Genomic DNA, 19,291 nt, shown 5'->3' with positions numbered 1-19,291 from the left:
ATCTGTAAATGTGTTTGCTCCCCAGAGTTCATCATTTTTAGACTTTTACCATCTTAGCTTATGTGCACTTCCTCAAAGCTGCCTCCACTAATTGGCACCCATACCACTCCTGTAACGGTGTTTTCTTGCAAACTCTTTTCTTTCAGGGGGCTGTTTTAGTCTGCTAGGACTGATATGCACAGTAACAGACTGGCGATAGAATGTCCATTATCTGGTAGTCTTGTGTATGTTATTTACATTTTTATTTCATTGATAGTGTTTGGGTTCTTAATGATGATGAAAGAAAGTAGCAATATAGTAAAGACCTTTTGGCCTGCAGTCAAGGACTTTGTCTTCACAAACATGTCATGGTCAAAGATAAAAATAAGAACTTTTACTCCATAATGATAGCCATCTGTATTTTCTATTCCTTAGATTACATATCATCTGAGTTTTTTTTCTTTCTTTTTCAGCTTTACTAACAAGGATTCAAACAGTGAATTAATTTCATCTACTTGGAGTTCCTGACTCCATGATTCCACACATCTTGTCAATCCTCTTGCAAAGTGAGTTGAATAGCTTGTACAGTTTCTGGTCAATTGCCAAGGAATGTAGCAAGTGATTTTGATAGTGTTTTAGTTCTTTAAAGTTTGAAGTTCTGGAAGATAGTACCATATTGTTCTTGTAGGTTAGAAAAACATTGTTAGAGTTGGAGGAGTTGAAAAGAAGGAATTTTCTTAAACAATAAGACTCTATTTTGAGGAATATATAACTGTTTCTGCCTACTCACAATTGGAGTTAACTTAACAAAAAAAAGTCCAGTAAAGGGGGCAGAAAATGAGTCAGCTACAAAATGTTCACCTTGGTATAAAAGATGTATTTGCAGCCTTGTGTCACTGGTGAATATCTCAAGGCCTTACTAATGAACTCTTTCTTCATTTTGCTCATCGAACAGTCATGCTTTGCCATATTCTATCAGGAATGTATTGGAGAAATGCTGCAAGGATTATTCCAAGGAGGAAATTATTTATTATCTTGAACTAGTAATGGCATAAGGAAATTACTGAATCTGTTTTCTGACTTGTTTAAAATTTAGTATCCATTATTTTGAAATGAAAGCTATTATTCTTATGAGATATTGGCAAAGTATTAAATGAATAATACTAAATAACCACACATACTGATTAATTTGACTCAGATTAGAAGGAATGTATTCTGTATTTGTCCAAACATAGCAAAATGCTTGTTTCTTTAATACAAGTAGTGTGATTGTCTTGTGAAGGGAGCCACATGTGTCACCTTCCTTGAAGTGCATATTCATTTGTAATAATTTCTCTATTTCTCTGCTCACTTAGACCTTATTCTATTAAAAGACTAATTTATATGTGTTTTAGCGTGGCAATATCATACATTGGCAGTAGGCAGAACATAAATCATAAAAACAAAAAAACATTTTTAAGTATTGCCTTTACTATCACTTTTACTCTTTGCTTTGGGTATATAAACAAAGTATTATTATTATTTATTATACTCTATGAATTATTATACTCAATGAGTGTTCCAGTCATTTCCCAGTGAAGAGTTATTAAATGTGACACAAATTAAACAGAGGTATTTAAATTAGCTTTATTGGTTTTTATTAGGTTTATTCAAGCTACCGGTAGTATCAAAGAAAAGGGTATGAACTTAACAACAGAACACGACTAAAATTCAATATTTATATTTGTTAAATAACACTTTATTTGAATTGACAATTTCTGGGTCCTGGAGAGAATCCTCCGGGAGTTATTACTACTTTCTAAACCGAAACTGAGAATGCGTCGGACAATCAACATGAACTACAAATCCCAGAATGCCCCTTTCCCTAGCTCTTCCGCGAGAATCTCGGAGGGCTGGAACAGCCAATCCCTTTATAGAGAACCTGCGCTATCAGCCAATCCAAAGGCGGATGGGGCGCCCTAGGGCGGAAGGCGGAAAGCGCTTTGTTTGAAAGAGAGAAGTTGACGAGACTGCAGGAACTGCGTCTGAAGAGCAGCTGTTGGTTGGAATTGGCTCAGGTCTTTTGTGGAAAAAGGCGGCGGGGCCCAGACCTGCTGGTGACGGTGAGGGAGATGAGGATGAGCTGGTCTCTCCGACCTGTCGCATTAAAGGAAAGTGGGGTTGAGGGCGGAGTGTGTGTTTTGGGGGGCGGTTTCTGTGAAGCGCTTGGATGTTGCTGTTGGGACCGTCCGAGCGAGCGGAGTGGGCACAGGCTCGGTCGAGAGATCCAGAATTTCACCTCACGAGATGTCTGTGGCCCTTTGGGGAAGGTTTCGGGTTATTGGGAAGATTTTAGTGTAAAGAGAACTAGTAGGGCCTGGAATCTTACAGGAAACCCATTTACGGAGGAGAAGAGAGGCCCAGAAGACCCGTGATTTCTCCAGGTCCTGGACTAAACCCTCTGAACTCCCAGGACAGTTCCATTTTACTGATAACCTTATCTGATCTAAAGGAGAGGCAGGGTAGATGTGTGGGGTCTTATCCTGTGGGATGGGGGGATCTTGGCGCCTTTTGGCGCCTTTTGGGATCTTGGCGATTCTGGCTGGAGTTGGAAGGGACCACAGACGTCACCAATAGTACTTGTGAGGAAATGGAGTCAGAATCATTTCTCCAGGGTTATAGGGAGTGTTTCTTGTGTTATTCCACTAATGAGTCTCTAGGAGGTAAGGGTGTCTTGGATTCTTGCTACATTTTACCTGTGGTTGAGTCCAGGTAACTTGATCAGCCCTGCAATACGGTGAATGAATAGTACGTTGCTAACCATTTTCTAACAGATGTCAGTCTGCCAAAATACTTGATTGGAAGATGTGGCTGATTTAATTTCAATAACTTAAAAGTATGTGTTCTTTTTGTTTTGTAGCATTCTTTTCAAAATGGTGGAAGACGAGCTGGCATTATTTGATAAAAGCATAAATGAATTTTGGAATAAATTCAAAAGCACTGTCAGTGACACCTCCTGTCAGATGGCAGGACTACGAGATACCTACAAGGACTCCGTGAAAGCATTTGCGGGTACCTCCAGATAATTTGTAACATGATTTTTTTTATACTTGCTTGATTTTTAGTGTTATTTCAGCTGCATGGAATCTCTAATTCCAATTTCTTTTTCAGAAAAACTGTCTGTGAAATTAAAGGAAGAAGAACAAATGATTGAGATGTTTCTGGAATATCAAAATCGTATGTGACATACGGGGTTTTTTTTTTTAAACAGCTTTATGAAATCTGTCATAAAATAGAGTATTATATATATACGTATAAACACACATAGATATAAAAATAATAAACATTCATATACCCACCCACAAACCAGCTTTTTTCTCCCACCTTCCAGGGCTACCATATTAATATCTTGTTTAGCATTGTGTTTTTGAATGTTATAGAAGAGGCATTTTGTATGTATTCTGTCCCTTTTTTCACCATTATACAGGCATACCTCAGAGATACTGCAGGTTCCTTGCAGAACCAAAGCAATAAAACAAATATCACAATAAAATGAGTCAGAATTTTTGGTTTTCCAGTGCATATGAAAGCTACATTTACACCACACTGTAGTCCATTAAGTGTGCAAATGGTATTAGGTTTTAAAAAGCAGTGTATATACTTTAATTAAATGTGATACAAAGACACCAAGTGAACATGTGCTATTAGAAAAATGTTTCTGGTGGTCTTACTGGATACAGAATGCTGGGTTGCCACAAATTTTTCCATTTGTAAAAGCAATGTCTTCAAAATACAAAAATGCAGAGCACAGTAAAATGAGGATTGTCTGTATTCATGAAATTCATCTATGCTGATATGTAATGCATGTTTGTTTGGTTTTTTTTGGTCCAAAAGTTTGGTTTTCTTTATTTAGTTCATCTCATCTATTTGTTTATTCTATTTGTTTATACCCATATCAGTGAAATCATATGGTGTTTGTCTTTCTCTGTCTTATTTCACTAAGTATGTTACCTCTAGATTTGTATGTGTAACAGCAAATGGAAGGATTTCATCCTTTCTTATAGATGGTAGTCCATTCTGTATCCATACCACATCTTTAACCATTTGTTGATGAGCACTTATTTCTAGCGCTTGTAAATGCCAGCATTTGTTTTTTTTTTTAAAAAAAAAGTGTTGTTTTCCCAGTGGAAGTCCTAGCATGGAGTTTGAAAAGTTGGAGTCTCTCAGCATTTTGGGGTTAGGATTAGCACTCTGAACATTTTACTCTCTATATTTTTACTACTGTTCTTCTCATTACTATACATAGTGTCTAGAATGAATCAGTGGCTCTTACTGAATTCTCACACAGAGACCACAGACTAGTAGCCAAAGGCTAAGTTCCACTGAAAATATTAAATTTAATGGTACCATTTTTAAAACATTATTAAATTAGAATTTTTCTACATAGGGTATATGTTCTTTAATTTGCCACATTACCCAGTGTTTGTTTTATTTTGCTTTACTTTGTCCACTTTACTCTGGTCCCTAAAGGTATTTGATTTTGTAAACCCTAGTTAGCTGTTGTGCTAGACATCCTGGTGTTTACTTTCTAAGCTCTTCTGAAGCTTCCATGCCCTTTGTTCTGTAGGCTGTTCTCATCCTAACCATAAATGTAAGAAGAAAGGAAAACCACTTTTGTATGTTGTGTTTATGTAAGAGTGATAATTGAGTTTGGTTCCTTTAAACACTCTTGGTTTTTAGAATCCCTTGGAATTAAAAAGCTAAGTTTGGAACTGTCTATTTTTAATTACTGTGAATTTCAAAATGTGCTCTTACTGCATATCTATATTGTGAAGTTGTGTTCTAAATAGTCTAAAATCTAAAAGCACTTTTAATTATCTTTCTTTAAGAAATCACTTTATATTTGAACAGAATTATAATTTACTTAATCTTAATTACTTAAGGGAACATTTGATACTATTTGCTAAGCACTAAGGCAAAGGTATAATCTGTATACTGCTCACAATTTAGTGGAAGATACAGCCAGGAAAGCCGCAATTAAAACGTGTTGTAATACTGATATTAGTGCTGAGTGAGCATAGAATCTGGAGGGCTCGATGTGTCCAGTGAGGATTACAGAATATTTAACAGGTAAACCCTTGTCTTATATACCATGTGCTAGACTTCGTTCTAAGTTCTTTGTGTAGAGTGTCTTACTGAATCCTTACAACAACCCTATGAGGGATAATTATTGTTTTCAAACCTATCTTGTAAGTGAGGAAATAGGCACCGAGAGGTTAAATGAATTGCTCATGGTTAGATAACTGTTAATCCACAGAAACTTGATTTGAAGCAACATAGTGTAACTATTCCCATTGTCCTGGAGAGGGGAGAATGTTGGGGAAGGCACCAGGTTCAGCCCTGTATTATAGAAGAGGGAAAAACAGATGGCATATAGAAGAAATGAGCACTTGTTGAGTTCTGGGATGGCTGGAGTACAGTGTGAATGGGGCGTGGCAGCGAAGTGGCTGCTTAGATGATATAAGGTATCAGTATAAGTTGGTATAAGTTGTGCAGGTTTAGGTTTAGGTTTCATTCTTCAGGAGATTAAGGAGTTGCTACAAGATTTTACCATGGAAAATGGTATTATATTTGTATTTCAGAAAAAAACACGCATGCAGTGTCAGAGTGAGATGGTGAGCCATAAAGTGATCAGTTAAAGGGAGAAGCTGGCTCATTAGTTGGGGCAAACAGTGAGGATGACTTGGACCAGTGAGACTCTGAAAAGGTGGCTATGTGACTGATTGACTGGGTATGAGGGACAGTGTGGTCCAGGATGATTCCTTCTGATTTGGACAGGTCAGTGGTGATATGTTTACTGCAAGGTGAGGATGATGTTTCCAGGGATGGAAGGAAAATAAATGTAGATGAGTTCAGTTTTCAAGGTGTTGGGTAAATTTGCTGAAGTTATTGTGGTTGTGAGCTGTGGGCCTTGCAGGTGCAGATATCTGGTAGGTAGAGCCTATATCCAGCTGAAGACTGGCCCAGAAAATGTTTTTGCTGGCGATAGAGATTTGAGAGTCTTCAGTATTGGGGTGGGGTGGTGGGGAGGGATGATGTGGGTGGGTTGCATTTGAAGCTATGGAGGAATGTGAGAGGGAAGGAAAATAGCCTAGAATTTTCCTCTGCGCCAGGTACTGTGCTAAACTCTACATACACCATTTCCTTCATCACCATAACAGTTCTCCAAAATAAGTATCATCATCATCATCATCTCTAGCTTCATCTACTATGAGATTATCAGCTTGGTGCTTTCCCTGAATTATCAGATTGACTCAAGAGGCCTTGCTTGTGCTTACAGCACCACATTTCTTCCCTAATTTGAGACGTAGGTGAATGGAAAGGACCAGGGAAAACAGAATTAGCAGTTGTAGAGTCCTTTCCATATGGGGAGAAGAGGAAGCAAACTTTTCCCTGAGAAGGAAAGTTTAGCTTTTCCCTAAAAGAAAGGAACCAAGACAGAGGGTACTGCTAACACTGGGAAGCCACAGATAGGTCCGATACAGTAGACTGAAAGGCTGTTTTGAGAACGAGTTTTAGTGGAGTCCTTTGAGCAAAGGTCTCTTGGAATTAGGTGAAGAAGTAGTGTAGAATGCTTTGAAAAAGCTTTAAATGGAAGACGATAGTAGTTATATAAGGGTATAGTGAGTGACATGGTTGAGCTTTTCCTTTCATTTTTTCAGGTGCATGTACCCATTCTAAAATGAGCATGGGTAGTTAAGAGGGTAGAATTAGCACCAGATTGGAGTAGGAGCCGCTATTTCTCTGAGAGAAGGTATTGATATATACACATTTTGGAAGTAGGGAAGGATAAGGAAACTATTTGACTCACCACACATTTGCTGAGCTGCTGCAGAGAATGAATTAGCCAAAAAACCTGTCCCACCTGGATCATCTGTTCTGTTTATCACAAGGAGGACTATCTTATATTAAAGTGAATGGCATCTACTGTGAATCAGGCTCTTAAGAGATTTTAAGTCCTGAAATCTGTACAGGACAGAGTTTATCCCTGTTTTACACATGAAGCAATTGAAATGCCCTGAGATAAAAAGGAAAAAAAAAAAATTTACCTAAGGTCATACATTTGTAGATATAAGATCTAGGATTGTAATAAAAATGTTTGCTCTTCCCAGTTTACCACACTGCTTTTTCTACATGGAAGGGAAAGTGCAAGGGGAAGGGTTCCTGTGGTGTGTAGTGACAGCTTTGAAGCCGGAGCTACAGCCAACTAGGTATACATAAAGTAGTAGTCATGCAATAGCAAGTCCCCCTCCATTGTATTGGCCCTAGTGACAGTTCCTAAAATGCTATAATGGCAAATATATTTTCCACAGGGACTCATGTATTTTTCATTCTTCTCAATAATAGCAGTTATTTTTATAAACATAGTTATTTTTATAAATGAAAATTGGTATGTTGTGTTATTTGCACTTCTGTGATTACCACTGAAGTTGAATTGTCATTCATATTCATTAACCGCCTGCAATCTGTGATTCCTCCACTCAGTGCCTTTCTTTTCTTTCTTTTTTTTTTTTTGTGGGACCCTCGCCGGCATCCAGGGAATGATCTGGTGCTGCAGAGGCTGCGGGCAGCCTGGCAGCCCAGCACTCAACCGCTGCACCACCAGGGGAGGCCCCACTCTCCCTTTTTTTTTTCTCTTTAGGAATTTATATTTGTGTCTTCTTTAGATTAGGAAAAGTAACCCACTGTTGGGCGAAGATAGTGTAATGGTCAAAACTTTTGCCTTTGAAGTCCTGAATTTGAATCCAGGTCTTAACTGTTTATTGTATTGTATCAAATAAAGCATTGGGCTAGTTATTGAAATCCTCAATTTTTTCTTTTCTTTAAAGAGTTAAGACCTACATAGTGGTAGTATTGTGAAGCTTAAGTAAATATATAAGAAGCTAGCATATAATACTTTATTTGTATCAAATGTGAGGCTTTGTCCTCTGCTTGTTAATGTTTATGAACCCAGTGTATGCCTTTCTCTTTGATTTCTTTTTGTCTTTGAGTAAAAAGATCTTTCCCCATAGTCTTAATTTTATATTCACAGATAACTTCCTTTTGGGTTTTGTAAGATTTTAATTTGTGTTTAATTGTTTAATAAATGTGAAATCAATTCTAGGTTTCAGCACTGTTTAGGGAACACCTCCTTAATTGATATTTCGTTATATTAATTTCATGACTATATCAACATTTGTTTGGGATTATCTTTTTTGTTTGAACAGTACATCAGTTCTTCAACCATTACCTCACTATTGTATCATAGGGTTATAATCATAAATGTCAGATCTGATAGGGCAAAATCCTTTCCTTATTATTTTTCTTACAATCTTTTTTTTTTTTTTCATGGTTCTTACCATTATATTCATCAGATAAATTTTATAATTACTTTTGTTAGATCCTTCCTTTCCCTTCCCTTCAGTCCTATTGGGACTACTATAGAAGTGAACTTGGGAAATATTGACATCCTTAAAATATTTAGAGGCATAAAATATCTCTCTGTGTATCTGGGTCAAATATATGTCTCTCGGAAGTTTTGTGGGTTTTTTGTGTTTTTTTTGTTTTTGTTTTTGTTTTTTTGTCATACAGAGTCGAAGTATCAGATGTAGATTTTTCCTGAATGTTTGTCACCATTGTAAATGAGATTTCCTTTTCCTTCCTTCCCTACTTTCCATCTTTTTGGTATGTTCCAGAGTCATAGCATTAAAATTAGCTGTTTTTTTTAAAGCACTGTGTAAAATCATCTTCTAGTATTTAGTTATCTTGGATGGTACATTTTATGTACTTATCTGGAGGGGAGAACTGCAAAGGTCATGATTTTCTTTTTTGGGGGGGTTTCATTTGGTATTCATTTTAAAAAGCTTTTTTTTTTTTTGTCCTCATTTTTATTTTCAAAGACAAGGAAAGACTAGATTAGGATTTTTTTCCCTTCTTCCACAACTTTTGGATCAAGAAATACTTATCAATTAAAATATTATTAATCTTTTGAAAATCAGTATTTTGGTTTTAGCTAAGATATATGTCAGAGAACAAAGCATATAGTAGCTAATACTTTGTGTTTCTTACAGAAATCTGCAGGCAGAATAAGCTCATCCAAGAAAAAAAGGATAACTTGATGAGGGTGATTGCTGAAGTAAAAGGTAAAAAGCAAGAATTGGAAGCATTGTCTGCAAATATCCAAGATCTTAAGGAAGGATATACCAAGAAGAAAGAAAGTGAGTTGCCAGTTGTATACACATTAAAAACAATCTAAATTTCAAAGTGGTGATGATGGCTCATAATTATTATGTACATCTTGCCTTCTCTCCAGTTCAATGTCAAAAATGGATAACCATCCTTAGGGGTGTAGCAAGCTCCTTGTCTCTGCAAGGTATCTTATCAAGTTAGCCCTGTGGGTTTTCTTTTGTTTTACTTAAAGGCATTTTGAGTTCTATATAACCAGAGTTCTGATATCACCATTATAATAATGAAATTCATTTGACAGTTTAATTAAGCAGAGTAGGAGTCAGTAAAATTTCAGTAAAAATTTGGGCGAAGCCAGGTATAATTTATACAACAAGTTTATTGATCACATTCTCATCCAGGATTTATTAAAGACTCATTTTTGCTGCAAGTTCTGAAAAAACTTTCATATTCAAATAAGTGCTTCCTTTAGAAACAGACTTATTTGCCATAAAACGAGTACTCAGTTCTCAAATCTTCGGAAATTGCAAAGTGTGCTTTGCTAATGCTGTCTCTTAGAGTTTATATACAATTCTATATGATTTTTTTTCATCAGCTTTGTAATAACTCGGGAATGCTGTGCTGACTTTTAAAAAGAATCCTAAAGTAGCATGAATTAAGACTATTCTTTAGAGAAATAATTATGTTTAAAAGAGTAGAATATTTTCCCAGTGAAACAATTATTATGTTCTTGGCTAGCCAGAATGAGCAAAATAGTGTGAAGGAAGTCTTTCTGTTTCTGTGGAGTCACCATGCTAATTGTTGGCCTACTTGCTCCTTTCACTACCTCTCACTACCTGTTTTCTCAGGCATTGTTTCCTTCCAAATTGAATGAACAGAAGTCCTCTTTGCTAATTGGTAGAGATAGAATTGAATAAATGGGAGGAGATTCATATGCCTGGCATCATTTTTTATAGTTGTTTTCTTCAAGTTTTTTTTTTTTAATTAAACAAACAGTTGAGTGTTACTTAAAATATTTCATATTATGTGTATCTGTGTTTTAAATCATAGCCATTTCTGCTGCTAAAAAAGCTAATGAAGAGAGGTTGAAAAGGCTGCAGAAATCTGCAGACCTGTATAAAGATCGACTTGGACTAGAAATTCGAAAAGTTTATGGTAAGTACATTTATGTACAATAAGTAAAGGAGATGAGAAAAATGCGATTTTTGTTAAATAGAGGAGAATTTTAAAAAACATTTTCAACTACAATGACCATTTTATTAACTTTTTAGGAAGTTTATAAAATGCCTATTCTAATATACTTACTGATACTTGGTTATTTATCATCCAATATTTTAATAAATGTTTTTTGCATGACTACCAGCCTGCAAATAATTTTTGTGCCTTGTTCTTAACTGACATTGTATGAATAGCATTTCTCTAGTTGCTAAATCTTCAAATTTTTTTTTAATTTTTAAATCTTCAAATGGTAAATTTTAAATGGTGGCATAGTAATTTCATTAATGTAGCATAATTTATCCAGTTATATTGTTTAACAAATAAATGTATTGCTTTTAACTCAGTGTTTGAATTCTGACAGTTTTTCAGTTTTGAAAATACTGTAATGAACATAGACTACTCCATTTTCTTGTGTGCCATTTCCAGGAAATTCCAGAGAGGAATTACGAATTAAAGTATAGGGACATTTTTATGGCTGTTCTGTGTATGCCAATTTACAAGGATACCTATTGTGTTGGGAATCTCCAAGATCACCATTAGGTTTGCGGTTTAGCTAGAAAGACTTAGAAGGTTCAGCATGCACTTATATTCATGTCCAAGATTTCAGGATTTATTGCAGTGGAAGAATACAAAATAAAATCAACCCAGATACAAAAGGCAAATGGGGCAAAGTCTAGAGTCTAGAGTAAACAAGCTTTTCAGGTTTTCAGGAATTCTAGGGCTGTGGAGTTGGTTAGGATGTGTTTAATTTCTTTGGCTTCAAATTGTGATAATACCTGTGCAGTGTTGTCTGTGCGGGATGGAGACTCTGGGAACTTTTGTTGGTTTTCCTTGGACTTTTCCCCCATGTACCTTTTCCCTTTGCTGATTTTTGCTCTGTCCTTTCACTATAATGGTCCCACGTTCAACTGTATCCAGGGCCCTCTGAGTCCTAATGAATCCAAACCTGGACTGATCTTGGGGAACTTTATCATACCAGCCAAGAACCAGCCTTGCCAGCAGGCCTTTCTGAGGTTCCTAGGTTAGTGGTCTCAGGCCTACTATGTTAACTGTTTTAGTTACACCTATCTACAGTGTACAAGAGTACCCATTTTATTGTATTCTTGCCAGAATTATTTTTTTAAGGTTGGTTTTTGGTAATTGTCTAGCTATGATTCAAGTTTTTTTTTAATTTATTTAAATTTTATTTTATATTCCCCATACAATTACAACTCAAGTTTTTATAAAAAAAAAACTTATTTCTTTGATTATGAAAAGGTGACACTTTTTTCTGTTTGTTTACTAGTTTTTTTCTGTCTGTTAGGGTGCTTTATCCACACATTTGTCAGTCTTGGTGTTTTCCCACCAACTGGAATGAGTTTTTAATGAGGAGTAACCTTTTGATTAGGGAAATGTAAGGTCCAGTTCTGAACTTTTTATTACCGGACTCTTAGTATATATTCACTGTCATCATGAGACATTTTTAAATTTTATTCAGTTTTGTTTCAAAAATATTTTTAAAGCCTTAAAATTATTTTTAGAATTTAAAAAAGAATATTCTCTTAGCCCTCAAGGTCAGGGAATAAATTTGTAAAAAGACACAACCCAAATTAGACCCTCATTTTACCCAGCTGAATATCTTAGGAAATATTTTTTACCTTGACCAATATCCTTCCCATTACTATTAACTGTTTTTAAAAAAACCTAGTTAAAAAAAGAAATTTATTTTATTTGGATTTAAATATGAGACACAATTTTTCAAGTTTTTGAAGTCTCATAATTCAGATTTTTATGAGATTTCTTTGATTTTTTATTTTGTAGAAAAAACCTAAAATGCATGTGAATTTCTACCAGGCATTTACGCTTTTGGAAACATTCAGGGGTCTTTGGGAAAATAGGCTTTAAGAGAACTATATTTAAAAAGTCAAATTAAATTTGTTAGACACTACAGGTTTTTTTTTTTTGTAAAATATATATAATAGAATTTGCCATTTTAACTAATTTTTATTATATAAATTAGTGACGTTTATTACATCATAATGTACAATTATCACTGCCATTATTTCTAAAATTTTTCACTAATACAAGCAGAAACTCTACCCACTAAATAATAACTCCTCATTCCTTCTTCCTTCTAGTCCCTGAAAACTTCTAACCTACTTTATGTCTCTATGAATTTGTCTATGCTAGGTATTTCATTTAAATAGAATCACACGATATTGGTTCAATTATGTCTGCCTTATCCCACTTAGCACACTGTTTTCAAGGTTCATCCATATTGTAGCATGTTTCAGATCTTTCCTTTTTATGATTGAATAGTATTCCATGTTACACACACACATATTTACATAATGTTGTTTATCCATTCATCTATTGGTGGACACTACACAATTAGCACTTTTGGCTGCTGTAAAATGCTGCTGCTGTGAACATGGGCATACTGTTATCTGTTTGAGTCTTTGTTCTTAGTTCTTTTGAATCTATACCTAGAAATGGAAATGCCCTGTCCTATTGTAATTTTTGAGGCACTGCCATTCTATTTTCTATGGTGTCTGGACCACTTTATAGGGTTCCAATTTCTCCCCATTTTTCCAGCACTATTATTTTCTTTTTTTTTCCTAAAACGATCCTAGTGGGTGTGAAATGTTACGTCATTGTAGTTTTGGTGTGCATTTTTCCTATGACTAGTGATGTTGAGCATTTGTTCATGTGTTTATGGCCATTTTTATATATTTTTTGTAGAAATGTCATTCACAAGTTCTTTGTTTTTGAATTGGGTTGTTGTTCAGTTGTAGGAGTTTCTTACATTTTAAGGTAATTTCAGATATATGATTTGCAAATATTTTCACCTACTTTATGGGTTGAATTTTCACTCCTGATAGTATCCTTTGAAGGACAAAAGTTTTTAATTTTTATGATGTCCAATTTATCTGTTTTTCTTTTATTGCTTATACTTTTGGTGTCACTTAAACTACAATACATTTTAAAAATCTTTGTAGCTTGTACACTTGGAGATGTTGGTTTAGTGACTATATATACTTGGCATGTTAGATATTGATTTGAGATGAGAAAACCCATCTCCATTGAAAGCTTTGGCACAACAAAATGTTCTTTTATAAATAACTTAATCTTTTTTTCAGGTGATAAATTACAGTTTATTTTCACTAATATTGATCCAAAGCATCCTGAGAGCCCATTTATGTTTTCTTTGCACCTAAATGAAGCAAGAGACTATGAAGGTATCTACTCTTATCTCTTAACTGGTATTTGAAGTAGCATCCCACAATGTTATTTGAATCACAATGTAAATATGAAGGAAAGTAATATTTCCACCAGCTATTACTTTCTTTTCCTGTCTTCTTGTCTACTACAGACAATAGTGTGTATAGTTTTCATTTATAGATATTATTACCTGAGAAGCTCAGTAACTTCTTCTCCAGATGGCACAGGGCTACAGTAGCTGAAAAGTCTAAAAGACCAATGACCACTGCATTTCCTAAGCAAGTGTGAATTATCCTTTAAGAGAACTTAAAATAAAGCTAAAGCTATAAAGGATATATCTACCTAAATGTGACTATTATAATTTATCCAAGTATTTGATTTTAAAGTCAAATGTAAAATCATCAGAATGTCATCGTTTATTTTCCCCAAAATAAAATATCTTTGAAAATTACACTATTCTGAAAAATCTCACACATTGGTAATTGATAATTTAGCTTAGTTGGTGATTCTGTAGCAGATCAGAGGCCTTTGATTTCTGGGGAGTTATATATGATTACTAATACTGTGAACAGGAAAAGAATGGAAATACAGCTCTTCTTTTATTCATCTAATGTCCCTGTTAAAATAATCCTTAATTTATCGGAGCTCAGAAAATGGTTCTCAGCTCTTTGTGCCTATGTTTTCATCTAAAGCTTTAATAGCAGTCAGACACTCAGATGAACTGCTGAGTTAGCTCCTTAATGTACCCTGGTGACGCAACTCCTATTCAAATGGGATTTTTACTTTAGGAATCTTTTTCTTTCTGGGTAAATATCTTCTTACCTATTGAGTGCTAAGTTTTTTAAGCAGCAAACTGCCCAAAACCTTTTACCTAACTTTTCAATTTTCTCCAAATTGGATGTTCTTTTTTGCACCACAGTCTCATAGTATTTGATAGTGTATTAAAATAGAATCCACAGTATAAATTTTGAACCAAATGCTCTTTGCTGTTTTTTCTCTGTTTTTGTAATGGGCCTTATTTTCTAAGCACTCTCTACTAAAGAGCAGGAAATCTGATATAGTCATATTTTTTCCTCTTGGACAAAGAATAGAAATGCTGATAGAATATGATCCATTTGCTTTGACCTGTCCTCCCTGGAGACTTGCTACAGAATGTATGAAATGAGAACAACTATCAGCTAGCACAGCAATATATGCTTCGTTGTTGTTTGTGACCTTGAGTCTTATTTGATAGGTGGGTCCTATAGTTTTGAGAAACAACCACATTTTCTAGTTACCTTTCACTTATAAAACTTTAATTACCACTTTCCATAATTTTAAGTTATTTAGGGTTAATCTGTAATCAGAAATTAAGTCAAAGTTTTGCAGAGAAAACTGACTTAACAGTTGAAAAAAACCTTTAAAATAGTTTAAATAGTTAGTGTTAAAAGAAAGTGTACGGGTCCAAGATGGTGGGCTGTTCTGTGTCACTGAGCTCTTCAATCCCTTGACTATCATCTGTTTAAATTTAAAGCAAGATTATAGTACTTAAGATATGAATATTTAAAGATTAAACAAAGGAAAGGTCCCAAAGATAGTTAAGATATGAAAATCAAGTATATTTATCATTCAGTGCTCAAAGCATTTCAGTAAAGTGGAATTGAAGTGAAATGATTTGAATCAAATGAGAGTATCTAAATTAGAAATACTTCTCATCCATAAAACATTTTCATTCAAATTCTTTTTTTTTCCCTTTTAGTGTCAGATTGTTCTCCTCATCTTGAATGCTTAGCAGAATTTCAAGAGAATGTAAGAAAGACCAACAATTTTTCAGCTTTTCTTGCCAATGTTCGGAAAGCTTTTACTGCTATGGTTTAGAATCAACGTATAAATAGTGTATAAAAACTTTCATTTTCTTCCCTATCACGTATCTCTTAAAAAGAATTCTCATTATTCATTGTTTGCCTATAATCCTTTTGTATTTTTGTAACATTTCTGTGTGCTGTATTTCTCTAAATTATTTTAATTAAAACCTTAGGAAAGAAAATTTATAGTCAAATCTGTTCTTTTTAAAATGAAAACTTTTCTATGCATGGTGTATATAAATATGTATAAATTTTAATAGCAAATATGGGTTTATGGCTAACCTGGGAATGGGAATTTATATAGTCAGTACTGTGACTCAGTGGTTTTTGAAGGTTTTTGAAGGTCAGTGACTAGTAATATTTTAAAAAGACTCTTTCTGATGAACTTAATAGTATTTACACATGTTGACTTTAGTGATGTACAACTGACACTTATATATTAATTTAGCGTTATTGTGAAAGGATTCATCAGAGACAGAGTGAGGAACAGAACAGGCAGATCTACTGAAAAACACTGCCTAGGGGAAGAACAGTGGGCGAGCCAGGAGAGGTCTGCTGTGCCATGTGGGTTAACTCCCTGGCTGGGGATGTGGATAGCTTCGTAGTGCTGAGACTTAACCCTTTGTGCCACTAGGGAGGCCCCCGAACAACTTTTCACCCTAACTGCCATCTACTTGTGATATTTGCCTGAAAATTATTACATTGGTATTTGCTGGGGGCGGGTGGGGGGAGAACTTAGGAGGGTAGCTGTAGAACTGGCAAATTTTTAAATGTACTTGGCAAAATAAATACTATTATTTGCTATCATCCTAATATCATGAAAGAATCTTTTTCTCTCACACCAAAATGGATCTGCAGTTAAAATAAAGGATAAACCTTCACATCAGAAGAATGTTGGTGGTATTCTAAGATGTCCAGAAAGGACATATTTTTGAAAATCCAAAGGTAAAAAAATTATTACCAGTTTCCATTTTATAATTCATATATTTTTAGTCATGGTCTGGATATAAGTTTGCCATCTAGAATTCAAATGTCAGTGCTTAGTCTAAAATTTTGTTTTTGTCACACACCTATCCTGGTATGTTTGGTTGTATTTAGATATGCTGGCTATTGTGGAAGCCATATAATACTGTTTCAGGTTATTGTGTACACACCTGAAAACCATGGCCTCCGTGCCTCAACTTCCTTCTGCTTCTTCCTGAAGCTTAAGGGAAACTTTCAGGCCAGTGGTCTAGTTAATGGAAGTACAATAGAAATTTCAAAATACTCTTTCTCAGCATTCTTGCTAGGAGGCTCAGAGCTCTGTTCACATCATATAGCAGTGGCGTTTATCTGAGAAGAATGTTATAGATTGGTGGTAATGTTATCACTCACCCATTCCTATGTGCTGATCAACTTTTAGGAACCGCTGATTCGTATTCTGAGAGATGAAAGGCTAGTAGGCCTATGCTGGAGATTGGTGTGTGTGGCACTACTAATCTTACTTCAGCATGGACTTGGTTAAAGGTACTTTTTTAACAAAGGAAGTACAGTGAGCAAATTTAGAGTTTTCTTAGCAGAACAGCTTTGTTTTTTGTGGACCTCACTTGATTTGGACCTCAAGTTGGATCCATTTCTTAGCTGGTCTAGGTTGAGGCTCCATGGGATGGACCCCAGCAATTTCAAGCTCAGCTTAGTCCTTGGTACATGCACTGGATTACATAGAGGCCCCCTGAAACCCAGACTTGGAGGTTAAACCTCATTACTGAACTAAGAGTGGGGGTGTTAATTGTTCTCCAAAAGGAACAAGACTAAATATTTGACATCAAAAAGTATCAGATGACTACTACGCTGAATTCCCTTGCTTAAGATATATCCATAGGGAACAAACATAAAACTTAAGGAAAGCTCTTCATTTGAACTACAGAGTGAGAAGACCCTAGGCATTGACGTGGCTTACTGCAGTAAGGAATACTGAAGGATTCATTTATAAGTTAGAGAAATGAAGACTGGGTCTGAGAGAAGAAATGGGTAGCTCCCATCCAAAGGTCTGTTTTTCCTCAAGCACAATCATTTTTTACTTCTGACTGGGGCATGGAGAGATTGCAGGAAAATTATATAGCAGGAAAGTCACACAAGGTTAGCTCAGGAACCAGATTTGTACAAAGTCAAATGTACAAAGAAAAGCATACTTTCATAATAAACAGAGGAACTTAAGTCATAGGACTTGATTTGTTTTCTCAGCTGGGATGTTGATTCCTTCCAAAATTGGAATGAGGCGTGACCACCTTGAAATAACAGTTAATGCTTTTTTAGGGGTTTAGCACTCAACTATTCTAAGCTCTTTACATGTGTCTGCTAATGTATGATACCACAACAAGGTGTGAGGTAGATACGATCCATAACCTTGTTCTACAGATAATCCAACATACAGAGAGTTTAGTAACTTCCAGGTCATATAGCTGGTAATTTGAGAGTGGAGGTTCAAGTGTAGGTGACTGCCTGGCACTGAGTCTCTGACCTTCACTTTCTATTTCATATTGCAAGGTAAGTAAAAAGTAAGTAAAGGAGTTGTTAATGAAGATTCTAACCAAATGTATTTCTAAAATTTAGCCTTTCATGTTTCTATAGAATCACAACACTTACAGTAGAAAATTGCACTTTGAATGATTAATAGTACACATGAAAAGCAAATTAAACTATCCTATTTTGTGTGGAGATTTCTTGACCTACCAAACACAGAGCTTCCATATGATCCAGCAATTCCACTCCTAGGTATTTACCCAAAGGACACAGAAACATTAATTCCAAAGGGCACCTGCACGCCTATGTTCATAGCAGCACTATTTACAATAGCTAAGCTTTGGAAACAGCCCAAATGCCCAAAAATAGATGACTGGATCAAGAAGATGTGGTACATATACACCATGGAATATTACTCAGCATTCAAAAAAGATAAACACATGCAGTTTGCAGCAACATGGATGGAGCTGGAAGGGATCATGCTCAGCGAAATAAGCCAAAAAGAAAAAGAAAAATACCGGATGGTCTCACTCATAGCACAAATTTAGAAAACTTAAATAAGAGACCAGGAAAAAGACTAATCAATATAAAATCAAAATCAACAAGCAACTATAAACCACAGACACACTATGGTGTGGGGGAGGGAGGGGCGGGGAAAGGAAAGACTAGAGTCAAAATAAGGGGGAGTGCAGTTGTATGTGGAATATAACCATAATGAAAATGCATACATTATGCAAAGATGAAAAATGATGTAAGAATTATATAAAATATTAAAAAAATAATAAACTATCCTACTTACTTGCCCTTTTATACACTATACATTGGATGGTATATTGTAAGAATTAAGATAATTTTAAGCATTTAAAGCATTCCTAATATGAAAATAAAACATAAGATACAAAGATAGGTTTTGTTAATGGGAAAGAAATATATACATGTACTAAAACCAATTGAAATAGAATGCAAATGGGGTTGACTAAACTATTCCACATTTTGTAACAGAACAATTGTATAAGAATAAAAAAGGGGGCCTCCTTGGTGGCACAAGTGATTAAGAGGCAATCTATGGGGATGTTTGCAGTCACTGCAGCGTGGGTTCGATCCCCAGCCAGGGAGATACCCATATGGCACAGCAGACTTCTCCTGACTTGCCTATTGCTCCCCTCAGCAGTGTATTTCAGTCAGTCTCCCTGTTCTGTTCTCTACTCTGTCTCTGGTGAATCCTCTCATCTCCCACACCTCTGGCCTGTGCCCCAGTTCTTGTATGCATAAATAAATAAATCCTTTAAAAAAAAAAAAAAGAATGAAAAAGGAATCAGCAAAAAATTTGCTAAAATCTACTA

General features: G+C 35.3%; 1 protein-coding gene across 2 annotated transcripts; it reads left to right on the top strand.

Moving 5' to 3' along the window:
- Positions 1–1,929: 1,929 nt before the first annotated feature.
- On the top strand, positions 1,930–18,564 carry SPC25 (SPC25 component of NDC80 kinetochore complex). Of its 2 annotated transcripts, none has more exons than XM_037523472.2 (7): positions 1,930–2,081; positions 2,879–3,030; positions 3,130–3,195; positions 9,069–9,215; positions 10,234–10,338; positions 13,521–13,619; positions 15,341–18,564. In XM_037523472.2, exons 2-7 carry the CDS (start codon positions 2,892–2,894, stop codon positions 15,457–15,459), a joined length of 675 nt encoding a protein of 224 aa, XP_037379369.1. In that variant the 5' UTR covers positions 1,930–2,081; positions 2,879–2,891; the 3' UTR covers positions 15,460–18,564. The 2 variants fall into 2 exon arrangements, with proteins under 2 accessions (XP_037379369.1, XP_037379370.1); XM_037523473.2 differs by lacking the exon at positions 1,930–2,081 and adding an exon at positions 2,103–2,129.
- Positions 18,565–19,291: the final 727 nt, after the last annotated feature.

Source organism: Talpa occidentalis, unplaced genomic scaffold (genome assembly GCF_014898055.3).
Source record: "Talpa occidentalis isolate TD23 unplaced genomic scaffold, MPIMG_talOcc4v2.1 talOcc4.3, whole genome shotgun sequence".
Taxonomy (NCBI): domain Eukaryota; kingdom Metazoa; phylum Chordata; class Mammalia; order Eulipotyphla; family Talpidae; genus Talpa; species Talpa occidentalis.
The sequence above is the reverse complement of the archived record's forward strand: the minus strand, read 5'-3'. Positions and strand labels throughout refer to the sequence as shown.

Coding starts and splice junctions, on each gene's coding strand:
- SPC25 (XM_037523472.2), top strand. CDS start 2,892: ATGGTGGAAGACGAGCTGGCATTATTTGATAAAAGCATAAATGAATTT. Junction 3,196..9,068: donor GTTTCTGGAATATCAAAATC/GTATGTGACATA, acceptor TGTTTCTTACAG/AAATCTGCAGGCAGAATAAG. Junction 13,620..15,340: donor TGAAGCAAGAGACTATGAAG/GTATCTACTCTT, acceptor TTTCCCTTTTAG/TGTCAGATTGTTCTCCTCAT.